The sequence below is a fragment of the Aphelocoma coerulescens genome, chromosome 11, assembly GCF_041296385.1.
Source record: "Aphelocoma coerulescens isolate FSJ_1873_10779 chromosome 11, UR_Acoe_1.0, whole genome shotgun sequence".
Lineage (NCBI taxonomy): Eukaryota > Metazoa > Chordata > Aves > Passeriformes > Corvidae > Aphelocoma > Aphelocoma coerulescens.
Genome location: NC_091025.1, coordinates 5,051,492 through 5,077,586, shown reverse-complemented (window position 1 = coordinate 5,077,586; position 26,095 = coordinate 5,051,492). Strand labels below are relative to the sequence as shown.

General features: G+C 41.2%; 1 protein-coding gene across 1 annotated transcript in view; it reads left to right on the top strand.

Moving 5' to 3' along the window:
• Positions 1-641: 641 nt before the first annotated feature.
• Positions 642-26,095, top strand: part of CDYL2 (chromodomain Y like 2) — a 60,107-nt gene continuing 34,653 nt past the window's right edge. Inside the window, exon 1 of the mRNA XM_069026975.1 lies at positions 642-992. Within this exon, the coding sequence (XP_068883076.1) occupies positions 969-992 (24 nt within the window). The 5' untranslated portion in view covers positions 642-968. The remainder of the gene's footprint in view (positions 993-26,095) is intronic.

Here is a 26,095-nt window from a genome sequence, read left to right as displayed (position 1 = left end):
GGCCATGGGGCGGCATTTTTCCTCCGAGAAACGACACGGACAGCTCTAAAGTGGCGATGGCCGATGGCTTCGTGTCGCCGCGCATTCCCCAGCCGCTCCAAAATTCCGGCCACCGCCTCCACGTGAAGGGCAGGTGGCGGGAGGCCGCTGGCTTTCATGTCCCTGAGCGGGCTGGCAAACCTGAAAAATGGCTGAGGGGCAGCGGGAGAGACATCGCCGTGCCCGGCGGGGAGCGGGGGCGAGAGGTGTCCCCGAGCTCCGCCGCGCTGCGCGGGCCGCCGCTCCTCGGGCGCTCCGGCCACCGCGGTTCCCTCGGCGATGGCCATGGGCGGCGGGGCGGCCACGCGGCGCCGGGGGGACGGGAAGGTGCCGGCAGGGCCGCCCGAGGCCCCGCGCCCGCCTTTCCCCGTGGTGACCTTGGGCGGGCGGCGCGGCCCTCCCGCCGGGCGCCCGCTCCGGCACCCACCCCTCCCACCCGCCCCTCTATTTTTATTTTTTTTTAATTATTATTTTTTTATTTATTTATTTTGGCCGCGGAAAGAGTTTGAGGCGGGGGGGGGGCGGAGGGAGGAGGAGGAGGAGGGAGAGGAGGCCGCCGTCAGAGCGGCCCGGGGACTTTCCCGGAGGGAGGGCGCGGGGGAGACCCGTCCCGGTCCCGGTCCCGATCCCCGCCCGGGGAGGGAGGCGGCGGCGGCGGGCGGGGTGTGAGCGGAGGGCGGGGGGCGCCGGCCCCGCCGCCGCGGGGGAGACGCGGCTCCCGGCGCTGTGCGCCCGAGCTGCTGCTGCTGCTGGTTACGCCAGCCCCGCCGCCTGCCTCTCCGCTCTCCTCGCCTCTGATTCTGCGCACAGCCAGCCCCAAAGCCTGTCATTCTGCAAAACACAGTTTACTCAACAGAGAGAGCGAGTGGGGGAGCGGGAGAGGTGGAGAGCGGGAGACGGCGCGGAGGATCCCAGTCCCGCACCCCAGCATGGCTTCGGGGGACCTTTACGAGGTACCGGGGGCCGCGGGGCGGGCGGGCGGCGGGGGGGGCGCCGGCCGGGGCGCCGCCGAGGGCAGCGGGGGCGCATTCGGAGCCGCTCCGCCGAGCCCTCGTAGTTGCCGAAGAGCGGAGGAAATCGCCGAGGGAAGGGCTGGGGTGGGGGGAAAAGGGCTGGCGTGTGTGCCCGGGGGGGGGCAGGGAGGGATGGAGCGGCTCCCCTCCCTTCCCGCTGCCTCTCTCTTTCTCTTTCTCTCTCTACTTTCCATCGGGCTTGATCTTAGCAGGCCTTGCAAGAGGGAAGGAGGAAGGAGTGAAGGAGAGCGAGAGTTAGCGGTAGGATGGGGAGGCGATCGCGGTGTGATGAGCCCGGAGAGTGGAGAAAGTCCAGGTAAAGTCATAGGCGCTCTGGACGTGCTGAATGTGCAGATTAGTGCGAAAAAATGCGCCTTAGCGCTGCCGGGAGGCGCAGGGATGGAGGCGGCTCTGCGCCCGCTGTGCAAAGTGCAGGAGCCGGCGCCAGGTTGCTTCACCTCCTGCCCGGGGTGCTGCGGGGGTGGCGGGGGCGGCGGCCCGGCCGGGCCCCGGCTCCCCGCGGGCCGCAAAGTTTGGCGGGGGCCCCGCTCCGGGCGGCCCGGGGTGCGAGGTGGGGCGGGCGGCGGCCCCCGGCCCCGCAGCCCGGCGTGCGCTGCCCCCCGGCCGCGGCGGCGGCGACAGCGGCGGGGCAGCGTCGGGCGACGGCCGTCGGGTCGGGGGCAGGCAGGGAGAAAGGAGCCGGCGGACAGTGGGCGAGACCCAGCCGAATTTTGACCTCCGGCACCCACTTGCAATGCCCCAACCGAGAACGAGTCTATCCACTCTTGCCACGCCAGAGAAGAAGAAGGGAGAAAGCTGAAATGAAAAATAAGACAGACTGGACATGGGTGTTTGAAATATTCAGTGCAGTAAGTGGAAGCAGGGTGGAAGGGGTAAAAACACCAAACATGACTGGATGTCCTACACTTCTTGGTCTGGGGCACCTCCTCAGGCTCCCCGTTTCCTGGTGAAATGGCCATTTGTATTGAGGTTTTCTGGAGTGCACAGTGTAAGGGCTAGCACAGAAACCATCACCTTCCAGCTGGAGCTGTGTGCCAGTGATAGGTACTGCTCAACCGTCAGGGTGTGCTTGGGTGTGGAACTGCTTCTGTGGTTGGTTGGACATGGTTGGATTTATTCTCCATTTGATGATCTTGATGATCAGCTGTAGGGTCTCAAGTGCAAGAAGTGCAGTATCTGACAGGTTTCACGTAGACAGTTTTCACTTTGTCATTGTCTTTCAAAGTCTTTAGCGAGGTCATCGCTAAGGGATGACACTGCTCTATTAGGATGGTATTTTACTGTGTGTGACACAGACCTCCTCTGAAGTACTTAAACTCTCCTACATGGTGTTAAATTATCGGAAGTACATGATGATCTGAATAGTGTCATTGACCTTTCCCCCCCATTTTGCAGTATCTGTCATTTAACTTTGTAATTTTAAGGATATTGTATGTCAGCTGTATTGCTGTTGTGACTCTAGAACAGCCAATGGGAGTTCTGTGAAGAAGAACTTTGACCCAAAATGTTAGCGATACAATTTTAGTATTATTAGTTTCTGGGATGTATAGAAGATCTTTGCCTCATGTAGTCTGAATTATATTTGGATGTTTGGATTAGTTATAGAAAGAAATAAAGCTAGTATGTCTTAGGCTAATGGTAGCCATGCTGGTTTAGCTCTGACTCATCGTTAAAAAATTCTGCTGTTTTATGATCTTTGTGTTGTAAGATGATGACGTTTGGTAGTTGGATGTGGGCTGTGTCACTGTGTGACATCCAAGTGAGGTTGCTCGAGTAGTCACCTGGTGTGTTCTGCAAGAGAGCAGAATCACAGCCCAGTTTGCAGGCACTATTAGGTCCAGTCTCTTTGCAGGCATTTGCACGGATGAATGTGAATTTTTTGGTACTGTGGTTCAAAGCCTCTGAATCACTTCCTTTCTTTGTTACTCCATTTGAAATACTTTTGCTTATAATAAGGAAGAATCGTCTCCACCAGATCAGGTACGTGGAAGAGGTGTGGCTGTTCCTTTCTCGTTGTGTGAGGTGTTTGGAAAATGACCTTAACTGGTCATGGTGTAAAATCTTCATCTACATGTTGGACATGAGGCAAAAAGTACATGCAGGGCTTCAGTTATCAATCTGTCTGCATTTTGCATCTTCACTGGGAAGTTCTACTTGACAGAGGTCAGAAGAAATGTCTAGAAAGCTGAAGAGTTTGTATGTCTAATAGGTAGCAACTGTGTAGATGGTAGTGGCCTCATTTAAAAAATGAATCAGTTTTGCCTCCCTGCTTTTCCCCCTTCCCAAAAAACCAACTGCATCAAGGGAATTTATTAAAAAGAAGCTCTTAGCTCTGGGATGTCCCACACCAGTTTGCACGTGAGATGAAGTGCTTTGTGCCTTCAGAGCAGTCCAAGATCTTGAACTAGTAAAACACTATGTGGATCGCAGGATGACCATTAAACAGTTTCAGGATTTTACCTTGAAATAATTTGAGGCTGTGGGTGTAAATAAACAACTTGGGTCTTATGGTGACATTCCAAAGGTATGGTGCACTCCTGATTCCTCTTTGACTCCTTAGTAATATCCAAATCCTTCAAGGATTCTTACTGAACTTCATCAAATAAGACCAATAATTAACTCCGCAATTTGGAGAATTTAGTACTGGCTGAAAAATTATTTATAAAGCCAATCACAATATAGAAGTCCTGATAGAGCACATGGAAAACGTACAGTGTATATATTGCCTATATGAACTCATCATACTTTGGTGACACCCAAGAAACTTTTATAAATTTTGAAGTTTTGGAAATAGGTGTGCATATTTTCCCTGTCAGTTCATTCATTTTCTACTGTCGTGTTATTTTAAAAGGCTTTTCAACCTTTTAAACTTAAAGATAAATTCAATTACTGTCTTTATATTGAAGCAAAATAAGATCACAGACAAAATAACCTCTGTGTTTGGTTAGGTAGGTGCCTTTTTCTAGTTAGAAATGGCTTTTAATCATCTGAAATACCACCTATAACATTTGGGTTAGGACTGTAAAACAGGTACTAATTTATTCTAGAAGCAAAAGAACACCCATTAGGAGTTCTGTGTTTACTGGTAGTCAGTTCTAGACCTGTGTGTTAGAACCAAGACATTTTACAGCTAATTCCATTATATGGTAAAATGTAGGTGTTAGTTTTGAAGTTTTTAAGTGCATTTTTTTTCCTTTACCAGTAAGGAGTGTTGTGTGTGTTTTAGTGTAATTCTCAGGCTATATGAAATAATGGTTTGGCTTTGCTTGAGTTCCACGTGCTTATGATTTCAAGCTTTTGTGAGTGGGTGAAAGTGTCATGGAATATTCCTTTTTTTTTCCTTGCTTTTCCTCTTAAGAGGAAACCTGTTAAATATTAAAGACCTATGGTGCATGTTTCCGTAGAAATATTAATCTGAAAATAAAGGACTGACAAAAAAGGGTCTTCAGAGTAGCCTTCAAGTAAGGCAGCACTGGTTTGCCTTGTGTTTCATAATACACTGTTGGATGCACTGACAGGAAATGGTCATTCTTTTGGGGAACAGACAGAAAGGGAAATGTACTTACTCTTAAATACCAAGTTTGTTGATTCACATTAAAGTTGTCAGTAACTTGAAGTACCGTTTTTCATTTTCCATGTACAATTTGTTACATTATCTGAATCCAGACAGTTATCTCACAGACTCTGGTATTTTAAGTCTGAGATGGCTTTAGAGGGGAAAAATTCCATATGAACAGTGCTCCTAACTTTTTTCCTAGCCCAAAGCATCCTGTTTACTGCAATAAAACCCCCTTTATTGATGAATATGTGGTTATCAGTATCACAGAGATGCTCTTTAAGCTCATCTCGATGCTTTTTTTTTTTATTTAACATTTTGGGGGGTTGTATGCAATGAACACTATTAGACCTTCAGGGGTGATGACACTGAAATCTAAAGTGGTATTTTACCATTGTATCAGATTGTATTACAACACCTTTGGTAAATGATCTAAAGATTATAGCCAAATTTCTGAAGGGGTCTTAACATGTATGCATTTCTGGATCACAAAAATAAAGCCGGTCTTTAAAGCTCAATAGTTATTGCATTAAAGGGGAAAAGTGACATTTTTTAAAATGGCATCTTCTCTCTGAAATGATGCAATGCCCATGGACAGGAGCATGTCCACCACAATGACACGTTTCAATTCAATCTTAGTCTGTTTATGCTGCAGTGTAAGAATGAGCTGCAGTTTATTTCAGCTCACATGATCCACCAGAAAAATAATGTACTTCCAGATAATTGCAGTATTTCCCATTTATACTTGCACTCAGGTACCAGCAAAGTCAAAACTTGAAGATAATAATGGCACTGTTTGGGCTGCTGAATCTCTATGACATGTGGAGACATGCAGATGGGAGAGAACAGGGTTGAACTTTTGAGTGCAAGGTTTGGCTTGAGATGGAGGGTTTAGAAAATCATCTTTGCTTTACAAGGAAATGCAAGGTTTTGAGCGTTGTGCTTTCCATCTTGCATCTCTTTCGATGGAGTCACTTTTTAGCACAGATACATACTTAAACCTGCTTATTGAACTGAAAAGCAGAAATCTATTTTTTAATTATTTCACGTGTATTTTCTAAGACAGAGGCGACTTGGAAGAAGAAGGTGTGTTTTAGTAAAGGTTATTATTTGTCAAATTAGCCTCTGTATTGATACAACTGATCTGTGGTGAAGGAGTAGGACTGACTTCACAAGCAGAAAACAGTGGCTTGAAGTAGGATTTGGGGAATGTAGAACATTTAAGCACCTGCTCCTGTACACTGGCAAGCTGTGTATGCAACATTGATTTCAGTAATACTGAGCTGGCACTCACAAGCTCTAAGATTTGGTCATCTGTAAGTAACACCTTTCCATTTTTTTTAGTGGAAAAGCTTTACTAACAGCTATTTTGAAGAATCAGCTATTTATCAATACATTATCATTGATCTAGTCTCAAAATCAGTGTTTAGAAGACAACTGTCCTCAAAATCAAGTAACCTCCAAGCAGTATTACCTTTAGTCGGTAGAAATCAGAAGTTTTGTTGCCTGATGAAAATTTTCAGGACTCTGTTGCAAATGTGGTGTGATTTGCAGTGCAGACTGTATTCTTCAATCCTAAACTGGGCAATCATCTGAGGTATAAATTTGGGTATAAAGACAGTAACAAAGAATTAACCAGAGGTCCCTTCTGGCCAGGTCTTGGGACTTCTCTAAATTAAAGTTACTGAGTGAGGTTCAAAAGTGGACCTGGATAACTCTGGCTGTATTCATTGTCTTACTAAGAAATTCCAGTGCAGATCTGCATATGGAACATTTCAATGCCCATAATGACTCTTACTTACCTACAGTGTCACTGTTACCACAAGCCTAACTTCCTTTACCTTGTAAACTGCTGAGCGTATTTTGGGACACCAAAAACCAATTGATTCCTTGTTACAATTTTGATAAAGTGTTTATCTGGCTCAAGTGTAGCTTGCTTCAAGGTACAAGTCTTAAGTGTGCTCCTGCTCGGGAGGGACACTGAAATACACCCTTGTCACTCTTAAAAGCCAGAACATTTGAAGTGAAGATACCACCAAAGCTACTGAACTGAACAGGCTTCCTTCCCTTCAGTGTCCAGGTTCACTGCCCATAACTATCAAAAGATTGAAATTGCATCATTTTTTGTAATACTTACTTAATAAAAAATACAGTGCTTTTTTTTGGGCTGGTCTTTGATTGAATATTAAAATCCAGCAATAAACTCATTGTTTAGTAATTGCTTCTGAAAGTTAAAATATTTAGAGAGAGATAGCTCAAATAATGGCAAAATTTAAATGTGGTTTAATATTGAAAGAAACGGGCTAATTTTTTTTTTTTAATCAATGGGGTGATTGTAATGGCCAGCTATGTTGTAAATAGCATTTCTTTGTCCATTCTTTTGACTTTTAGCATTAGTACAGTTTCTTGGCTCTGTACATTTTCATCAGTGCAATCCCTTTTTGTTGTTCCTTCTTATCCATATAATTTTCAGATAGTTTTTGCAACACATTTATGGCTCTGGCATCTTGACGCTGGCAAAAAAATATTAATAAATAGTTTACTGTTCCTTTTATTCAGACTATTAGAACAATATAATTAAAGTCAAATGTTTGTAACATACATTCATGCAAATACAAATATTTTGATTTTGACAGAAGGAAGTTCATCCTTTCTGCCTGTTGAATTACAATATCACACTCTTCGTTTATTATTAAAACTTTACAGTGGTAGTATTGCAATACTAAAAGGAAATACACTTCACTCTGTTTTCTTCTATTACACAGAGCAAATGTAGATCACAGTACTATTTCAATACTATCTCATTATGAGTCCTGATATAAAACATTGCTGCAAATCTATTAGGTCTCTAAAGGCTTTCAAAAGAAATTGATATGATTGACCTGTGTAGAGAAGAATGATTCTTCTCATGCCTCACCAAAAAGAGGAATTAGATTGACTCTTACAAAATGGTTATAGGGTAGCAGTATGAGCAGAAGACTACAACAAAACACTAAAACAAAACCAGCATTTAAAACATCTGTCAGAAAGACACTTCTGTCTGAAAATAGCAGTTCCCCTACTTGAGCTTTCCTAGATGTCTCACAGAATACCCCCAAAATTTGCACCCTATTCCTTCAGAGCAGCAAACCAGAAATGGTGAGGATATTTTCTTCCTTCAGGCTCTTCACTCCATTTATTTAGATTTTGTTGGTGTTTTGTGAAATCATCTTATATTAATTATTTCTGTGTGCTCATACCCAATGGATTAAGAAGGAATATGAGGGACTATGCAGTGCTAAGTCTGAGCTCCATTGCACGCAGATTAGTAGCACCTGTCAAAATAAATAGAATTAGCAGATACATGTGAACATGTCTTGGTTTGGACAACAGTTAACATTTTTATAGGACATCTCACAGATCTCTTAGTCAATATTTACCGAAGAATGACTCTGGCTGGTGTAAATGGTTTTTCAAAAAACCTTTTTGTAAGACCTCACAAGAGCAGCTGATAACATAAGAAAACCAAGGTATGGTCCAGAAGGATTGGTCATCTCTTAGACTACCTGGTTTACAGACAGGTGTCTATGAACAGAGGTTTCAAACACTGGTATTGGGACCTGTGTTGTACAACAGAGTCATCAACTACTTGAAAATAATCACATTTACTCTTGATAATTTCTAGATTATTATTATTATAATTGTCAAGACAAAGGTTGACAGTGAAGAGCTGAATGACAGCAACTGAAATTCAGTGTTTACAAATGCACGCTTATGATCAAAGGAAAAATAATTCTCACTATATATGCATAAAAATGAGCCCTGAAGAAGCTGTTACTATTCTGGAGAAATCTTGGAATCATTGTGGAAGTTTTCTGGGTGTGTCCATGTTAATATTTTAATTTGGATCAGGTGCATGCTTTTGAGGTGAATCTCCCCATGAGCCCCAGTTGCCACACCTCTGTTTGCATCACGGCATTGTCTTGGAGAGCAGTGACCACACTCCCTTCCGAAGAAACCAAACCAGAAAATGTGTTTCAGCTCCTAATGGGTGTCCAGTCCATGGGACCAGACTTCTGGCAAACAGAAGTTTGCATGTGATTAAAAAAGCAATTGAGAATGAAAGAGAAGCTTATCATCCTTGTGTCCCTGGGGAACATGGTGCTTCCACTTCTACAGTACTGCACCCACTGCCAGGAGACACAGAACTAGAAGTAATGCAGAGAAGGGCCATCAGGGTGTTGCAGGGGATGGAGTGGCTGTCAGGGAAATGACACCTTATGACAACTTTCTGGCTGGGTAAAGAAGTGATTGAATGGTATGGAAAAGACAGATGGGGATGTTTAGTTAAGTCAGAGATGAATGCTATTTCTCATTGCACAAGAAAAGATATGCAGCAAAGGAAATAATTAGGCAAGTGATGGAGACAAGGGAAGTACTTCACAGTATTTAAATCTTGGAACTCTTTGCCATGGGATGTTGTGGAAATCAGAATTGTAAATGGTTTCAAAGAATGGTAAAACAGGTTCTTGGCGGATTGATCCCTTTATGCTTTTCAGCACAAACCAATCTTTAAACTGCTAATCATGAGTAGCTGTGAGGGCAGAGCAAGGGCAGCACTTACTCTATAGATGCTGTTTCCTAAGCATCCAGTACTAATTTTTATTTGAATATACAACACGTTGAGCTAAGTGGACCTTTAGTCTGACCTCGTATGGCAGTTCTTAGTTTTGTACTTACTACAGTTGTTAAACAAACATGGTTATTGACTAAGGTGTTGATACAGTCTGCAGAGAGCACAAACACACTTGCCTTGAAAGCTGTATCCTAGTATTCTAATTCCTAACCCTTGTCAATTAATATCTTTGCAAAGCAAAGGACAAATCAGAATAGTGAGTTCAGTTTCTGGTTTGGAGCCCTCACAGTCTAGATTTAGAATCATAGAATCATTAAGGTTGGAAAAGTCTTCTAAGACCATTGAGTCCAACCATTAACCCAGCACCACCGTGCTCACTGTTAACCATGTCCCCAAGTGCCATATCCATGTGCCTTTTAAACACTTCCAAGGATGGTGATTCCACCACTGCCCAGGGCAGCCTATTCCAGACTTCTAACAAGTTGCAGTGTGTGGTAGAAGCAAACAGAAGAGGAGAGGAGGTGATGAAGTAACACTGAATCAAACTTATGTAATAAAAATGAAGTTTTATCTCCTTGTTGTAGCTCTGCTTAATAACTGGGGATAAAGGGTTAAAGATAAACTAGAAAACATTCCAGTAAATGCATGGCATGAGGCAAATGATTGAGTCAATGTTACTGGAAAGTTACATTAATGGAATAATATGTTTCTGAGGAACAAAACCAGCTTTCTCCTACAAGAAAAGCATTGCAGCATCTAAAAGGGTTTATCCACAGCTTTCCCACATTTATGGTTTTGGATAGTATTCATAGGCTTCCTTAATACTGTACAGAATTGTCTGTACAGTATCTGCCTTACCTGAATATACATCAAAAAGCCACTAACTTTTAACAAACCCATCAAGTGGTTATTTTGTTGTTTGGGTTTTTTTTCCAGAAATGGTGATTACTAATACACTGATATATAAACAGTCTAATTTCTAACTGACCAGCCTGACCTGTCAAATTCTTTCACACATGCACAATGAACTTTTTTGTGACATCACTTGGCAGTCACTGCAACAAAGGAGAGAGCATTGCTCATGTATCTTATTATTCTTAGTATATACGAGAGATCTTAAAATGAAGTGTGACATTGCATAGTTTTTTAAAAGACTGCTTTGTAAAATTTGTTTGACTCTGCTAATGGACTTGTCTTTAAATGTTATGCAGTTGAAATTTGCTCTCATATTTTTTTGGTTTTTGGGGAAGGGACAGTTTTGCAAAATATGAAATGACGTTAGTACACCTAATGAATTTGTCTTCCAGAAATCTTTTGTGATAGGTTTCAGGTGTTTAGCACAGGAAATCTGACAGGAAAGGTGCTGGAAAAATGCTGAGAAGTAGGGCTCACATGGAAGGAAAAGCCACGGTAATGCTTACAGGGCTTGTAAATGGGTTCTGAGAGAAACTGCAAAGATGTTGATCACAAAGTGTTTTGGTGATTAATGTAAGGGAGGAGTAGCAGACTGCAGTGCAAATGGGAATGCATGAATTTAGTATGGCACAGCATGGGAAGCCCTTCATTGATGTGAAGTGACTGAATTTATCTCTACATATGCAGAGGAGGTAGCAAACTTCTAGGTTCAGCAATGGTGCAACATAGCAGTAAAGCTATGAAATTTCAAATGAAATATTTCAAATTCCTATTTCAAATTAAATAGGATATGACTCACATATCAAAATCTATGCAGGGAGGAGGAGGGAAGCTTTGGGTCCCAAATTAAGTACTCGGAATTAGAGGGAAAACTACATTTATGTACCAAAATGATTTCACATGATTCCAGTGGAAATAACTTGGAAGTGCTTAAAGGAATGATAAATACTGACTGAGGAGGGGCAAGTAGAACTGTATGATTTGTCTACAGTAACTGGAAGTAAGAGTCTGTAATAGAGTCCAGGCACATAAGCTTTTCACAACCTGAAAATTTGAAAAGTTGAGAAAAAAACTTCCACTATTGTGTTCAGTAAATATTAGCACTGGTTCATCCTTTTCTACTGCGCTGACAAGTCAGAACCGATGTACTACAACAGTCAGAAAAGGAGATGGTAGAGATGATGAAGAACTTGACAGTGTTATATCCATTTGGTCACAGACCAAGCAGGCTGCCTGCGTGGCCTAGAGGAGCGAAGGAGCATCAGGGAGCTGTGCTCCTCCCATGTCCTCACTCAGCATTTGGAGGCCATCGGAAGGAGACTCATCCACTGCCTTTTCACCAGCAGCAAATGACTTCCAGTGCCCTTCCCATGCACTTGCATCAGGTGATGGGTTAAAGCAGGAGTGCCAAGGTGGCCTTGTCATCTCTTCCTGCTGACTAAGGCCTATGTGAACAGTCTGTTGTATGGCATTTATCAAATGGATCAAGATAATAAAAATTACAAGCTCCAAGGAAGACACCCTTTTTTTTTTTTGTACACATCACAAGCTTTGCATTATTATTCTCATCAGTCTTCTGTTACACTGAGAATATGCTTTCATTGAAGAGCAGCATGGCTCAACATGTGGACTAGCAGTTGTAGTCCATAACCTCCTATGAGCTGCCTCTTGCTGCCTCAGGAATCATTAAGAAATTGCCAGAATTGATGGAAGACTGTTCTTTCTCCCAGCTGAATAGCATCTCCCCAGCTTTGTCCTGGGCACCACAAAGGATGACAGATCTTTTTCCTGCATTGTTTGACCCTCCTGTGCTTTGGCTTTCTGACATGACATCACTTTCAGTATTTCTAGTGAGTGCCTCTCAGAAGCAGTATCAGATATTGCAGTGGCACAGGGTGACCACTTACTGACAAGCTGCTGTGGGCTGTGATTTGAATTGTTCTGCAACTGTGCTGCTGTTAGTTTTTGTGCTTCATCCACTCATGTCAAACACCACTGACAACCTGCTCTGTTTAGAAGAAAGGCAAGTCTCCTTTTAACATGAACTGAACCTTCCATTCGTACCATGAATGATGCAATTTCCTCCCCTGCTATTAACTGCTGCTCTTGTAGCCTATTTAGTTTACAGGGAAAAAAAGGTCTTGCTTACTGATCAATAAGATATGTAGTTTACATACAATTTTTATTTTGGCTATGCAGTTTGCATTGCTGGTATATCTTAGGTTACACAACCCTTGATTTTGTACAGTCCATTTGAAGATATGTGTCCAAAGGACAGTTGATAAACCAATGACAATATTTTTTAATGGGTTTTTTAATCCTCAAGCCACAAGGCAGAATTCCTTTACTTAACTGAAATAAATTCTGCTTTAATGTAACACTTCTGTAAGACGTCTGGATTCCCTTATTAATTCTAGGAATTTGTGGAGCTCAGAAAAGATTTAACAGAACTTTCCCTAAACATCTTTCTTACTTCATGTGCAGCTGCTGTTGCTCTTGTTACCACCAAAAGGCAGCCATTCCACGATAATAAGCATCTTAAAAGTTGCAGTGTAATGGCAATTGGTCTTTCCAAGTGCTGGGTTAGACACCAGGGATGTTGTTTAGTAGTGAGAAATTACCAAGGTATGTTTTGGATGTGCATTTAAATACGTGCACTTTCACGGGCATTGAGGGGATATCTTGGGATTGCCTACAGATATTTAGTAGTTGATATATCACTTATTCAGGATTTGGAAAGTACTTGAGAAGTAAGCCTCAGGGTTAGCAGAGGAGCTGTGTGATAAGCCTTAGATCTCACAGAAGAACTGATAGCAAGACCTACCTTTTCATTCCTCCTCTGATTATATGGTAGTGCAATACGGCTTTGCAGAGACAGATACAGCCTAACTGAGGAAGACAGAGGATGAACCAAGGCTGGTTTACAGTCAGTTTTGAGGCTCTTTTTTTTCTTTTGAAGTGACTAGTCTGTAGCTCCATTTCTGAGAAGGTTACTTGAACCTGTGACTCAAACAGAGACATCTCTGTACGGGGTAAGCCGGTAGCTGCAGCACTTCTGGGACAGAAACTGCCGACTGCTCAGAGCACGTTCCCCTCTGCAAACATGGTGGCAGCTGCTTTCGATCTGTGGCTTCTCACTGCTATTGTGTGAGGGAATCACACTCTGAGTTTCAAGAGCCACAACAGAGAATAAGTAAAGCTGTGGCTCATTTAGGACTGGGTGTTATTTTAATGAGCTTAATAAATCCTATACGGGACTGAAAGTTTCTTTGGAGTTCTCAGTCCTGCAAACCAGCGCTCTCAGTCTGACCTTTGAGCCTTGTACACTGCAGAGCTCTGAAAAACTGCACCAGTTCTCTGCTGCACCAATTTCAGCAACATCAGCAACCCCAGTGTAAGTAGCTCACCCGCTTTAGCAGCTGTTCTCAGCATCGAGTTGATCAGACATTGTACTGCAAAGGGCTTCCACTGCCACGGCTCACTATGGTCACAGACACTCACTGAAGTCCAGGAGGTCCACACTCATGTAGAAACAAAATTATTTGCTTTGTGAAAGAGGTACCCACAGAAGACAAGGAGTTGGAATTTTGTTAACCAAACTCAGCACATGATTAAAGCTGAAACATTCATGAATGTTAATATTGTTCTTGTAAAGCATGAATGGCAAGGATTCATTCCATCTACAGTATGGACACTGACCTTCAAAGGGAAAAATTAATTGCAGTAGCATTTATCTCACTTTTGGCAAAGCAGGGTGATGAACTGGTACAATTTTTTTTAAAAGTACTATCACAGCTGTTTTCTGGCTATGTTACAATTTTATTAATGGATGTGCATTGTAAGTTATCTATCCTTGGACAGTCTACTCTGGAACAGTCAAACTAAAAAATTGCTTTTATAAAATTATTTCAGTGTGCTTTAATACCAAATGCTGAGAAATATGGTAGATATATTAAGAAAATTAAAAGCCCTAGGGCTAAATATTTTTATAAAAGTCACTTAAAAAACAGGACCTCAACCAACCAAGTTGACCTTGGTTGTTACAGTGCTGGAGAGCTTTGGTTGTGCACAAGTATAGCACTGTTTGAATAACTTATCAGAATCTGTCAGTGGTGTAAGGTTGTGACTTCTACTAATACTAAATCTACAGCTTTTGATTCAGATGATTAGGGAAATGTCCGACATGCCACTGAAAAGTTTTTCAGGTATCTAAAACCAAAAGATACCTGAGGGTTTGGCCCTTAAGTGAAAATATTCTCAATTTTCCAGAATGCTCCTGGTGCAAAAGGTTGTGTCTCTCTTCCAGGAAAAGGATGGCATCCTAGAACAGAACAGGATTGCTGCGTCCTTCCTTTTGGTAGATCTTTGCTGCTCATTTTTGTGTGAGTGTAGCTCAAAGAAGCAGTAACTCTCCCATGTGGTATATGGCTACAGCAGTCGCTTCACCAGCAGGGATGTACAATTTGGGCAATACACACAGCCATTTCAAGATCATTCCTAATCCCAAACCACTTGTTCTATTCTGAAAGCTCTACAAGGAACTTCTTTACTCATCCCTGCCCCCTGCTCTTCCCATCCCTTCCCTTTGTGCTGCCCATGGCATTTCCCTGGATGTTGCTGGCCTTGTCTTTGGGAAGTCACCTGGCAGCCCTGCCCATGTCCAGCTCTCTGGCATCTCACTGCCTCTCTCTGCTGCTTCCATACACAGGAAAGCCTGGAGAATAAGACAGGCTGTCCACAGCTGACTCCACAGAGAACTTGGCCTCAAAACTAAACTCAGTTTAGTATTTTTGAACGTCATGTAGGCTACAAAAGTGCTGCAAGGACAGGGAAGTGTCACTTATGTATCTCCCTCAGTCTCCCTCACATTTGGCTGCCCTGGACCAGGGAGTTCATGTGCCACTAATGCAAACACTCACTGAATTTTCCCCGTGGAGTTCCCTGATGATGCAGAACTGGGTTATTTCTGTGGAAATTGATTCACTAGTCATGAATTTCATTTGAGAAAATCATGTAATTTTTGGTTCACTGTCTGCTCTAAAGTGACAGCAGTTCTTTTACATACCCCAACAGGCTCAGCAAACTATTTAGTCAGTTTGAGATTGAGAAGAAAATGCTGTTACGTCTTCATTTCCCAAATGCAGCTGATGGTGAATCACTTGTGTCTAGTGAATGGTCTGTCAGGTCAGCAAAACCAACCCCTTTCTTATTTTTGGGCACATATATCCAAAAGACACGTATTCTTTGGATAAAAAATGTGAATATACTTTACAATGGTAAAAAATATATGAGACACTAACTCAAGTTATTTAACTCCTTACACTTTATTAATGTTTTGTGTGTCTGCTTTCAGAACACTCTTAGAGTGTTGTGTTTCAATTTGTTTAATTGGTATTTTTGAATTCATGGCATAGGGTTTTAAAAACCCAGACACTGAAAAAAAATTTTTAAGGTAAACTTTTACATTTTTATAGCTCTGCATCTTTCATAGATGACTTCTTTTTAAGCTTTCGCCCTTAGGTAGTATTATAACTAAATAAATTTTAATACATATTTAGCACTTGAACTTTTTGCAAACGAGCAAGGCTGTTGTTGTCCTGTTTCCAACAGAGTGCAGATCTATGCAGATGTAAAGCAGTTTGTAGACAGATGTGGGCAATTATATAGTTGTTTCCAGTGATCCCATATAGCACAGTGAAAACATCTCTTTGGCCATGTGACTGAGCACATGGGTACAGATTTAAGACAATAAGTAATAAACTTTTTGCATAGCAGAAATTAAACTGGAGCACAGAACTGAGCACATCTTCCTTGCATTTAGTTTGTCCATTTTTTTAGTCAAAATTGTGCCATTTTAAGAGGAGGTGCATTGTTTTTCTAAGCAATAAAACAAAGAAAAGAAGTTACTTATATTGATCTGGCGAATGCAGTTATTATAGTCCCACACTTCATAAAAGTGCTCTCCCCCAGTATTATACAAAATAACATGAATTTGAACTTTAAACACAAGTGATGAACCCTAACATTTAGGATGAAGTTTTAGAATATGACTCTAAAGCAGCTACAAAATTTTAGACAGAGCCATCACATTAGCTCCCAAATTTTACAAAATGTAAAGAAACATGTAGACCATCTGGTCAGTAAGTTGCAAACCACTTTTCAGGATTTAATGTTTGGAAAATTAAATTAACTAAGAGATATAAAAAGTTCCAGTGGCTGGAAGTTTGCCCTTCAAAATTAGTGTTGAGACACACTTCTTAACATTAAGGTTGTAGCATTTATTTATGGGATTTTGATTCACTACCAGCAATGGTGTACTTTCTGTGAATCACTTCAAATTAAGACATGATGACTTTGTAATATCATGTAATATCATGGTTTAAGTAAATTTGGGACCTCACGCAGAACATGGATGAAGAATGTTCCTGTGCTACCCAAGATGGGTTCAGTGGGTACAGTTGTCCCTTTTGGCCTTCAAATCTGTGACTGTGAGCCTGTAAATAATGTCGTGGCACACAAATAAGCAAATCTGGGCCCTCATACTGAATAGGAACATGGGTTCCTCTTAACAGAGTGGCTCTGGGACTTCTTTGGTGCCCTGGTATGCAAAATTTATTCTAGATCTGTATTTGAGTTTTAATCTATGTTTACTTGGGTTTTTAGTGTTATCAAGACACTACATCCCCAAAGGTTTATAGCCACAGAATAAACATTTGTCAAAAAAGGAAAACTTTGGTGACATTGAAAAAAATTTTGTGATATCATTTGTCATCTACTCCAGAAGGTCACTATTATTTTAATAGTTTTGTGGTTTTCATTTTAGATTAGACTATACGCTAAACACCTAAAATGCTAGGAATCTCAAGCTCAAATATGCAGAGTCTGTCTCACCATTATTTTTAGAACATTTGATGAACAGGATATTATTAGCTTTTTATGTTAAACAGTGGTTAAAAATCTATAGTTTTAAGAAAGGCATGGTGACCAACTGTTGGATAATGAGTTCTAGTGTGTGAATAAAGTGCAGATCGCTCTAATGGAGCAGAAACTTCCAGTACTTTATGCTGTTTCAAATAACAAGTGATTTCAGACTCTAATTTTTTAGAATTATACTTTTTTTCCACTGTGCACACAGCATAGTTAGATTATCAATGGATGCCCTTCATTGAACAATGCCCACAATTACTTATATAATTAGATTTAATGTCGCTGACTTATGAGTCTGTGACTGGATGGGCACTAGAAAAGGGAAAGAACCAAAATCATAAAATGCAGATTCTGGGGTAAAAAGAGCTTGAAGAATATCTTTACTCCTTAAATATCTCATTTTTTAATCATATTTTTAAAAATGCCATTAAAAAATTTGAGGCCAAATAGATTTTTTTTTTTTGTTGAAGATAAATTGCACTTATCACCCTTACAAAAAATTGAAGTGGCTTATTGATTAACTTGGACAGGACTGTCCATTTTGATACGTATGGTATTATGAAGAGTATAAAAAATGAGAAAGTACATCACCAAAAAACTGAAAGTAGAAAGATTTCAGACATTCTGATTATCTTGAATAAAAATTATTTGATATTCTATGGCCACCAGCGGAATTTATTAAACATCCCACAGTGCTTATTTGAGTAAGGAACATTTCCAATAGAATATAGGAGATGTACAGGTGATTCAGACACTTTTTCCTACCTTACTGCCACCTTTGGAAGACTCTTTCCAGCCATTTAGAGAGAAACTGGAGACTATTCCTGGAGACTATTCCATCCATTTCTCCCCAGTGTCATCTAACTGGTATTTATCCTTACTCGTGTCGTAAAATATCTCTGGTTACCTCTAGAAGTAATTCACAGGTGCAAACTTGCCTTTTAAAACCTGCACTAACTATTTATGATTGTTGCATTAATGGAATCAGCAAGGCAAGAACTGTAAAGATCCTGGAGCATACGGTGCTGCCTGTGCTGCCTTTGCCCTGTACTGCACAGTCCATGTGACATTCAGCAGCCAAGGGCAAGGTCTTTTCCAGAATAACACTGAATTTCTGCACAGCAAAACTAACATCTCTGACTTTGGGGCACTAGGCAATCATTAGCACTTTTCTGATAGACACTCTGTACTAGATTTTGTGATTAACATATTCTGACCATTTAATTTCAAGAACAAGTCAAACGTTATGGCACACTACGTATTAAAATGCTCACTGCTCTAAGCTCCATCTCTAATGCTGCTAAATAATAGCAATGATCATTAGTATCCCTGTAGTAGGATAGGTTTACATGGTGCTTTGTAACTATGAAAATAACATTTCAGAGTGGTAATTGGGAAAATACATACTCTCTAGGGAAATCCTCTGATTATCTAAAGACAAACTTGGTTTGTATAAATCCTTCTTGCATGACCACAAAAGTTTCTTGCTTCCTTGGAATTAAAATAAAAAATTTAAATGTGTGCACATCATCTTGGAATCTTCAAAACATAAAATACTTTCTTATTATCTAGAAGGAAAGTTTAGTTATTCTAGATACCTTATATTAGTTATTAGCCCTAAAACTATTCCAAAAGGATGAGGTTTATGTTCCTTCATTGGACTACAACTGATAAGCATAATAAAAGCAAAACTTTTCCCAGTATTTATCAGTATTTCTGCTGAAGTATTAAGAATATAGCACCTCTCCATTGTGGGTGTTAGTTTATTTCTGTGATAGTCTTTCAATGTATGCCTTTGTACACAACTTTCTTTGGAGAGAAACAATGGTTGAAGTGTGATCAGAAATTCCATATGTTATTCCAGAGCCATATAATCCACATGTAATCCTTTTCCCATGTATTCATCTTGTGAATTTCTTACCCCTCCTAAATATGCCAGGAACCTTTTGGTCTTGTCAGGCCATTATAATGCATATTCTGCTCCCAAATGTGAGATGCAAAGGGCACCAGTACAAAATGCACATATACAGCACAAGTTAATCTTGGTATTTTTTCCCATTTTTTATTTCTCACTAGGCTTCAAAACAGATCTGCTTCACTAAAATTTTCATTTTGTACACTGCTCTACATACAAATTATTTCAGTGCACCTTTCCCATTTTCAACACCAGGTCTGAAATCACTTCATAGAGTGGGTGTTCTTTTTGGATGAGGCACATAAAAACAAAGAGAACAGCTGAGATGGTGACAAGGAGTAGAAACACAAACTCTGACCTTGAAGCCCCATCTAAGCGTCCTATCCTGCACAACACTCTGTTACTACCTCAGCACAAACCTCCAGGACAGGTACAGGAAACACAAAAATATTTCGATTTGCATATTTCCTCTTACCTTTGTGGTAAAGGTTTGGCAACTTATCCCTCTTATCCCTGTCTTTAATTCCATCATATTGGATGAAAAGCAAATATACAGCTGTTGCCATGGAGCATGTTGTATGTTCACACCCCAGCTTAGCACATTCCTTGTTCTGCTTATACCATGAATACAGAATGTTCATTCAAACACTGAAAAGACACTGAGGAATGACTTCACAATGTATCTCAGTATTAAAAAACATCCATTTAATGACTAAGAAAATCTTTTTAACCTTGTGAGCAGCTGACCTTTGTCTTCCAATCCATCTTTCCTTTGTACATCTCAAAGAGTGGATGGCTCTTGCTGTATGACTGAAGGCCAACAACCCTGATGGTACCAGGTCAAAGAAAGTTGGAAGTTCAGAGCTGCTTGTGTGAAGCTCCCTTCCAGCTGCCTGGTGAATCTAAACCCAGATTAATTGAGTCAATTCACACATACACACTTCCACAGATTGCACAGAACTCAGTTTTCCAAATGGAGATGCTTTTCCAAGTGGAAAAGAATAAATGAAGAATTATTAAATTATTAGCAAATATTTTAGGCAAAATGTATTATAGAACCATAGGGATAATTTAGGTTGGAAGGGACTTCTCGAGATCATCTGATCCAACCTCTTGCTTAAGGCAGCACCGACTTAATTAGGTTACTCAGGGTCATGCTCAGTCAGGTTCTGAATATCTCTAAGGGTGGATATTCCACAGCCTCTCTGGACATCTGTCCCAGTATTTGACCACTTATATGGTTTGTGCTGGGCATGACAGTGAGGACAGCAGAAGATTATTATTGACTCATTAGAATCAGATTAATTAGCTGTGCAATTCATAAGAGTCCTAGAAGTTAAAACTCCCTTTTGTAAGCTCATAAACCATTTGCAAGTGGGATCTTAGTATTAAATGTTTGTTGTACTAAAGTGGGAATTTAAGCTTCCATTCATGAAGTATCTGGAAAACAGTTTGGGTGTTGGAGCACCAATGTGCATTGGTCTCTGCACTAACCCTCAATTAATAGCAAGCAGACAGCTGCAGCCTTCTCCAGCTCCAGTTTGTGACTGGCATAGTGCCACGGAAAGAGCATACACTAGCCCAGTCCCAGTGAGACAAATGTAGGGAATAAATCTCAGAAAAACCTACATTTATAAAAATATAATTCTGTAATTGCCCTATTCTATGGAGGGACATGGAACAAAGCCCTTTGCCACATCATTGCTGCAAATGCATCCAGGAGCAGCTGAGGTATTCACACAACCGCCAAGTTAGGAATCTGACTAACAAATACGTGGAAAATTTCCTCAGTAATATATTCACTACTTACATATTCAATACTGCTTCGAGCACAGACATTTCTAAATGGTTCCTTTGCTTCATCGGAGTTCCAGTCTCACCCTGACGCTTGATGGGTCTGCACCATCTCTGAACAGAAACAGAAGGTAGCTGCAGCATGGAGATGTGCACATGCCTCCACAGGAACACTTGGAGTGATCTGGCAGGCGTTTGGAGCAGGATGGCAAGGTCTGTACCTCTCCACCAGAGAAACCCCAGTGTTGCTCCTGAGGACCTTCCTGAAAGGAGTAATGGATTCCAGTTTATAGCAACCCCTGGCTGGAAGTGCTGCCAACACTTGGCTGAAACCTTATCACCAGGAATCATGATCATCTGAAAGAACTCAGCACTCATCAGTTAACAAGTCCTTGGCTTGAGTGAATTACCAGGGCTGACACAGGACTTGCTGAGATCAAGGAAGGGTGCTCATCTGTTATCAAAGGCAGCTTTCAAGAGATGTAGGGTCTGAGGACAGCAGGAGGGTAACCTGTGGTTGTCTCCTCGGCAGCACCATCAGTGATGGCAGCTCCCAGGGACTCTGCAATGCCAGAGGAGTTTCAGGGCAGCATGTGGCCAGAGCATGCCACGCAGTGTGGTGTGGTCAGCCTGACTCACTGCAGACACTGGGACAAGCACAGATGTGTCGGTGCCTTTCACCCACCCTGGCAGCAAACGGCCGCCTCAGAGCCCAGCTAATTGCTCCAAAGCACACTTATGTTAAATCAATGGATATGCTTTCACACCCTGCATCTCTGTGTTTAAAGCACTGTCCCCATGTTTTAAATGCAGATTTCTCATTAGCTGCACTCTCAGATAATTTAAGATGCAGCTGTCTGATGACCATTGACAGCTTTCATAACTGCCTTTACTGCTGTCCATAAGATAGTTTGTTCCTTCCAAGCACCAGTAGGAAGTTGGTTTTGCACTGGGCAGAATTCAAATCTCAAACACAAATTAAATCTGCAGTGAAAACCAATGCAATAATTGAGGCCAAAACTTGGCCTACTGACCCTGCTCATCTGAATGCTATTTCTGAGGGTATAATGATGTACTATTCTTCCTTTTTGACAATTACTCCTTCACAGATAATTTTTGAAATTTTCTGTGCCATTTTTCTGTGATGTTGCTCTGGTATCCTGGATACTTAGTTGTAATATTCTTTGCTCCTGTCATGCCATTATAGTTGCCTAAAGCATGTTTCTTTATTCCCTTTTCTGCTCTACCTTTCTTTTTGGCACCTTCCTGTATTCTGCCACCACATTAACTTCATTTGTGTAACCAAGAAAATGAAGAATTCTACTGAATTCTGAAAGAAAGCTTTGTGTTTCATGAGTTTTCTTCTCTTATTATCGTACACTTTACAAACTGCTACTTCAGCTTTTCACTCAAAGGATCACCCCTCCACCTTCTGTATTGTACAAAGTCATCTATTTTTAGCCCCTTCCCTTTAAAACCTATCCCTGCATGGCATTATTCACAAATTTGACTGTTACTACTTTTGCTATATGGATGTTCCAAACCAGTTGCCCTCTATTCTAGTCTGGATAGAAAGTATGAAGGGGATATATGATTTAGCCTTCTCATATCACCTTATCCCTGTCCAGTCACTCATATAACGTGGACAAGGTTCTGCATTTTCTTCTCCCTTCTGTGTTAGTGATGGGGAGAGATTACTGTACTCCTTCACATTCAGGCCTGTCATCTGGGGATTATTTTTGATTTGCTTCTTTGTCAGATATGTATTATTGTTGTCCTGGTTGTGGCCAGGACAGGATGAATTTTTTGCAGTAGCCAGGAGAGGCATGGCCAGGACCCTGATGTTGTTCTATGCCACCTCACATCATCATTGCTAGGGGCAGGGGAGGGGACTCTATTCCAGGAGGAAGGGTCTTCTTCCAGTCAAGAAAATGTGGCAGAGGGAGCTGTCTGGTATTGTTTACTTACAGGGAGTTTTTCTGTGTGAATTATTTATTTTCTTATACCTCTTGTTGCTGTTACTATTAATTTTTCTCATCTCGTTGCTGTTTCCAGTAAATTGTTCGTATCTCAACCCATGGTCTTTGCCTTTTGTGCCTCCAAAGGGGGGGAGGGGGAGCAGAGGGTGGTTTTAGTGGGAGTACTAAATTGGAGAATATAATTTCTAAGCCATGACAATCATTTAAAAAATAGTTATATCTCCCTGTGTGCTAGAGCTACAAAACGCATACTGCCACAGGAGATTCTTTACACAAAAATGGCTGTTTCATATCCCAGATCTTGGGGTAACTACATCTATTTGTCTATTTGTCCTGTTTTCCATCCCAGAGCCTTCATTTGTACCAAGCTGTCATTTCAATCCTTGAAAATCTCTGCCAGACTATTGCCTTATCCTGCCTTAGACATCGCTATAAAATCCACTTCAAGCCCTTTAATACAATGGCCACTTGGACTGACCAGTGTCCCCTTGTAGTCCCCTCTTGTCCCTCATCTCCTCCTTGCCATATCACCTTTGCAGAGCCAGCAAGCTTCCCTCCTGAGCTGGTAAAGCCTCTCTGAACATCTGAAATCCCAAATCCTCAGCACCTATGGAGACATCTAGTGATGAAGGGCTCCCCAAAACCAAGGTTTTCACATCCCTGTGCTCAAGTTTACCACTTTTCTGTAAAAGGGCTAAGAAAATATTTTTCTACCTATCCCACAAGAACATGTGGTTTGTTTTATGACAGTCGTACCAGTAGCATTTGTAAAGCAATGACTCACTGAGTGGTAGTACAGCAAATAGTTCAAATATTTGTTTATGCTGTATTATAGCTAAACCTTTGTATTTTTTTAATGTGAAATCTTCACTTCTGACTAAGCTTTGGGATGGATGTAGAAGTGCTGAACTGAAGTCCTGGCCTTGAGCTGAATCTGAATGAAGCCCATATAGTGAAGAAAAATACTGGGTTAACTGTACAAAAAAGCACCAAAAAAAGCCATAACTGAACAAGGTAGAGGAGAAAAATCTGCCAATGAATATAAAAAAACAGCATTAATTTTTTTTCTAATGATTTCAAGTTAAGTTTTTATGTAAATTAATTATTGCTTCCTGCATTTCTGGAGTTGCTTTAGTGTTGAAGAGCACCTTTAGTGATAGTCATGTTTTTATTTTTTAACTATTACTTACACATTTCAAAATCTGTTTGGAAACATGAGTATTTTTAACAAATTCCAGACAGTTCTACTGAGAGAACTGTGACTTGTTCATATAAACACTGCTTTGCTTAGAAGTCTCTTCAAGTTGTTCTCCTATTCCTATAAACTGCTTTTAAACTAAAAACTAAAAAGTTCATGGTTTAAATCCCAGGGATTCCTACTTAGATTTTACTTGTATGTAAGTTAATAGGGAATAACTGTGCTGACTTGTAGTATTGTAAAGGAAGTATAGGCAGAATCAGAACCATACTAGGTTGTGCTGAACCCTTCTTTGCTTATAAACACACACATTTCCCACACACACACTCTTGGATGGAAGAAAACTGTAAAATCCCATTGAATTTTGCAGAAATGAGTTGTGCCAGCAACTCATTGTTGTGGCTGTGTTCAGAACCGACCACTTTTCAGCATAAAGGACACCAAGAATGTTGAATGTCCTGCTTCTTGCTTTCTTTTCAACTATTAACACTGAAATACAATAATGAACTGATTTATTGTACAGAAGAAAACAGGGATTTGATAAATAAAATGTGTCACTGTGCTTTAAAATAAACTGAAACCCCCATGTTCTTTGGATTTCCAAGTATGTTGTAGGTGATGATTAATGTCTGTAAGTCAAAGGTATTTGAACCATTTATGGAGGAAGAGATCTAAAGAAGTCTTCCCCACATTGCATAACAGTCTTTTATGACATGGATGCGCTCTTGGATTGCAAAGGAAAAATTCCTGCTCTTCCTTCCATATAAAGAATATTCTCAAGATTACCTTAACCTGCTGCTATAAAGGACTTTTTCATGCACTTTTCTTGCAACTTTGAAAACTCTCGCTTTCCAAATGAAAGCCTAAAACATTTTTAACAAAATTAATGCATTTAGGAAGGAACAGCTGTTTGCTGTGCAACCTATGAGCAATAACCCTGGACAGAAATATGTTCTGTATCATGAACATGTCCAATATAAAAGGGTTTGTATGATGTAATTGCCTACAATGACAGGGACTACACAGGTTGACCAAAAAGTCTTTTCTTGATCCCTGTCTCATCTGTCAAGTTTCCTGTTCTGGGGGACACTATCAGCCTGTACAAAAACACCCTCCCTCCAGTGCAAGATTAATGTGTATAGTCTTACTCCTGTTTGCTCTGAAACCCACAATGAATGTGGCACTTCCACCACAGGTGTAGTTGATACACATACACTTCAATCCTATGAAAAGAAAGTGATGTAGATTACATCCTTAAATGTATAGCAGGAGAGGGAAATGGCTTTAACAGACTTAAACATTTAACAGCATTACAGATTTGAGCACTCTTAAGTTCTGACCAGGAAAAAGCTTTTGGAAACAAAAAAGAGAGGACAGGGTTATGAAAATGGGTCCTGTTAGTAGAGTCAGCAGCAGGGACAGATGGGACCAAGGGGGAACCAGGGCCCCAGTGTGGGACTGGAGATGCAGCACCAGGACAGGTTTGGAGAGTCAGAAAGGAACGACTGAGAGACTTGACCAGAATTTCAGTTTCTATGAGACTGAATTTCACAGAAAGGTGGGACTTCTGAGAAAACTGGCATAAGGTCACTGAAGATATGATTGTTCATGGAAGCTGTGGTTGGTTCAGGCCCTCAGCCAGGGTTTCATTGGATCTCCACTGCTAATGAAGGGAAACTCCCTCTGCCAGAAGGCCCCTTACACAAAGGTTGCTCAGGGAAGGTAACTAACAAAGTGTACTTATGCAGACAAAATGTTGAGCCAGAAAAGTTAGGAATGCGAAAACACCACTTTGAGCAGTAACTTCTAATGGCTGCACCACTACTGTAAATGCAACTGATGGTTTTCCATTTAAACCCCAACCATGGAATCTCATAGCAGGAAGCCTTGGCAGTGTTACTGCCTCTCAGGAGGGGAAGATCAAAGGTGCAGGACAGGGAGCAGCAGGAGATCTTACGGCATTTATTTGTTCTGTTTAAGTCTTCCTAGGTCTGTGTTGAAGGACACATACAACTGATGCAGTTGTAATACCAGGCTGATAGGCTTTTCCCAGTGAAAATGCAGAAGTTCCAGGATTTCCCTAGAAAGTTTAACACCTAATTCTAAGAAAATTGGAAAATAGA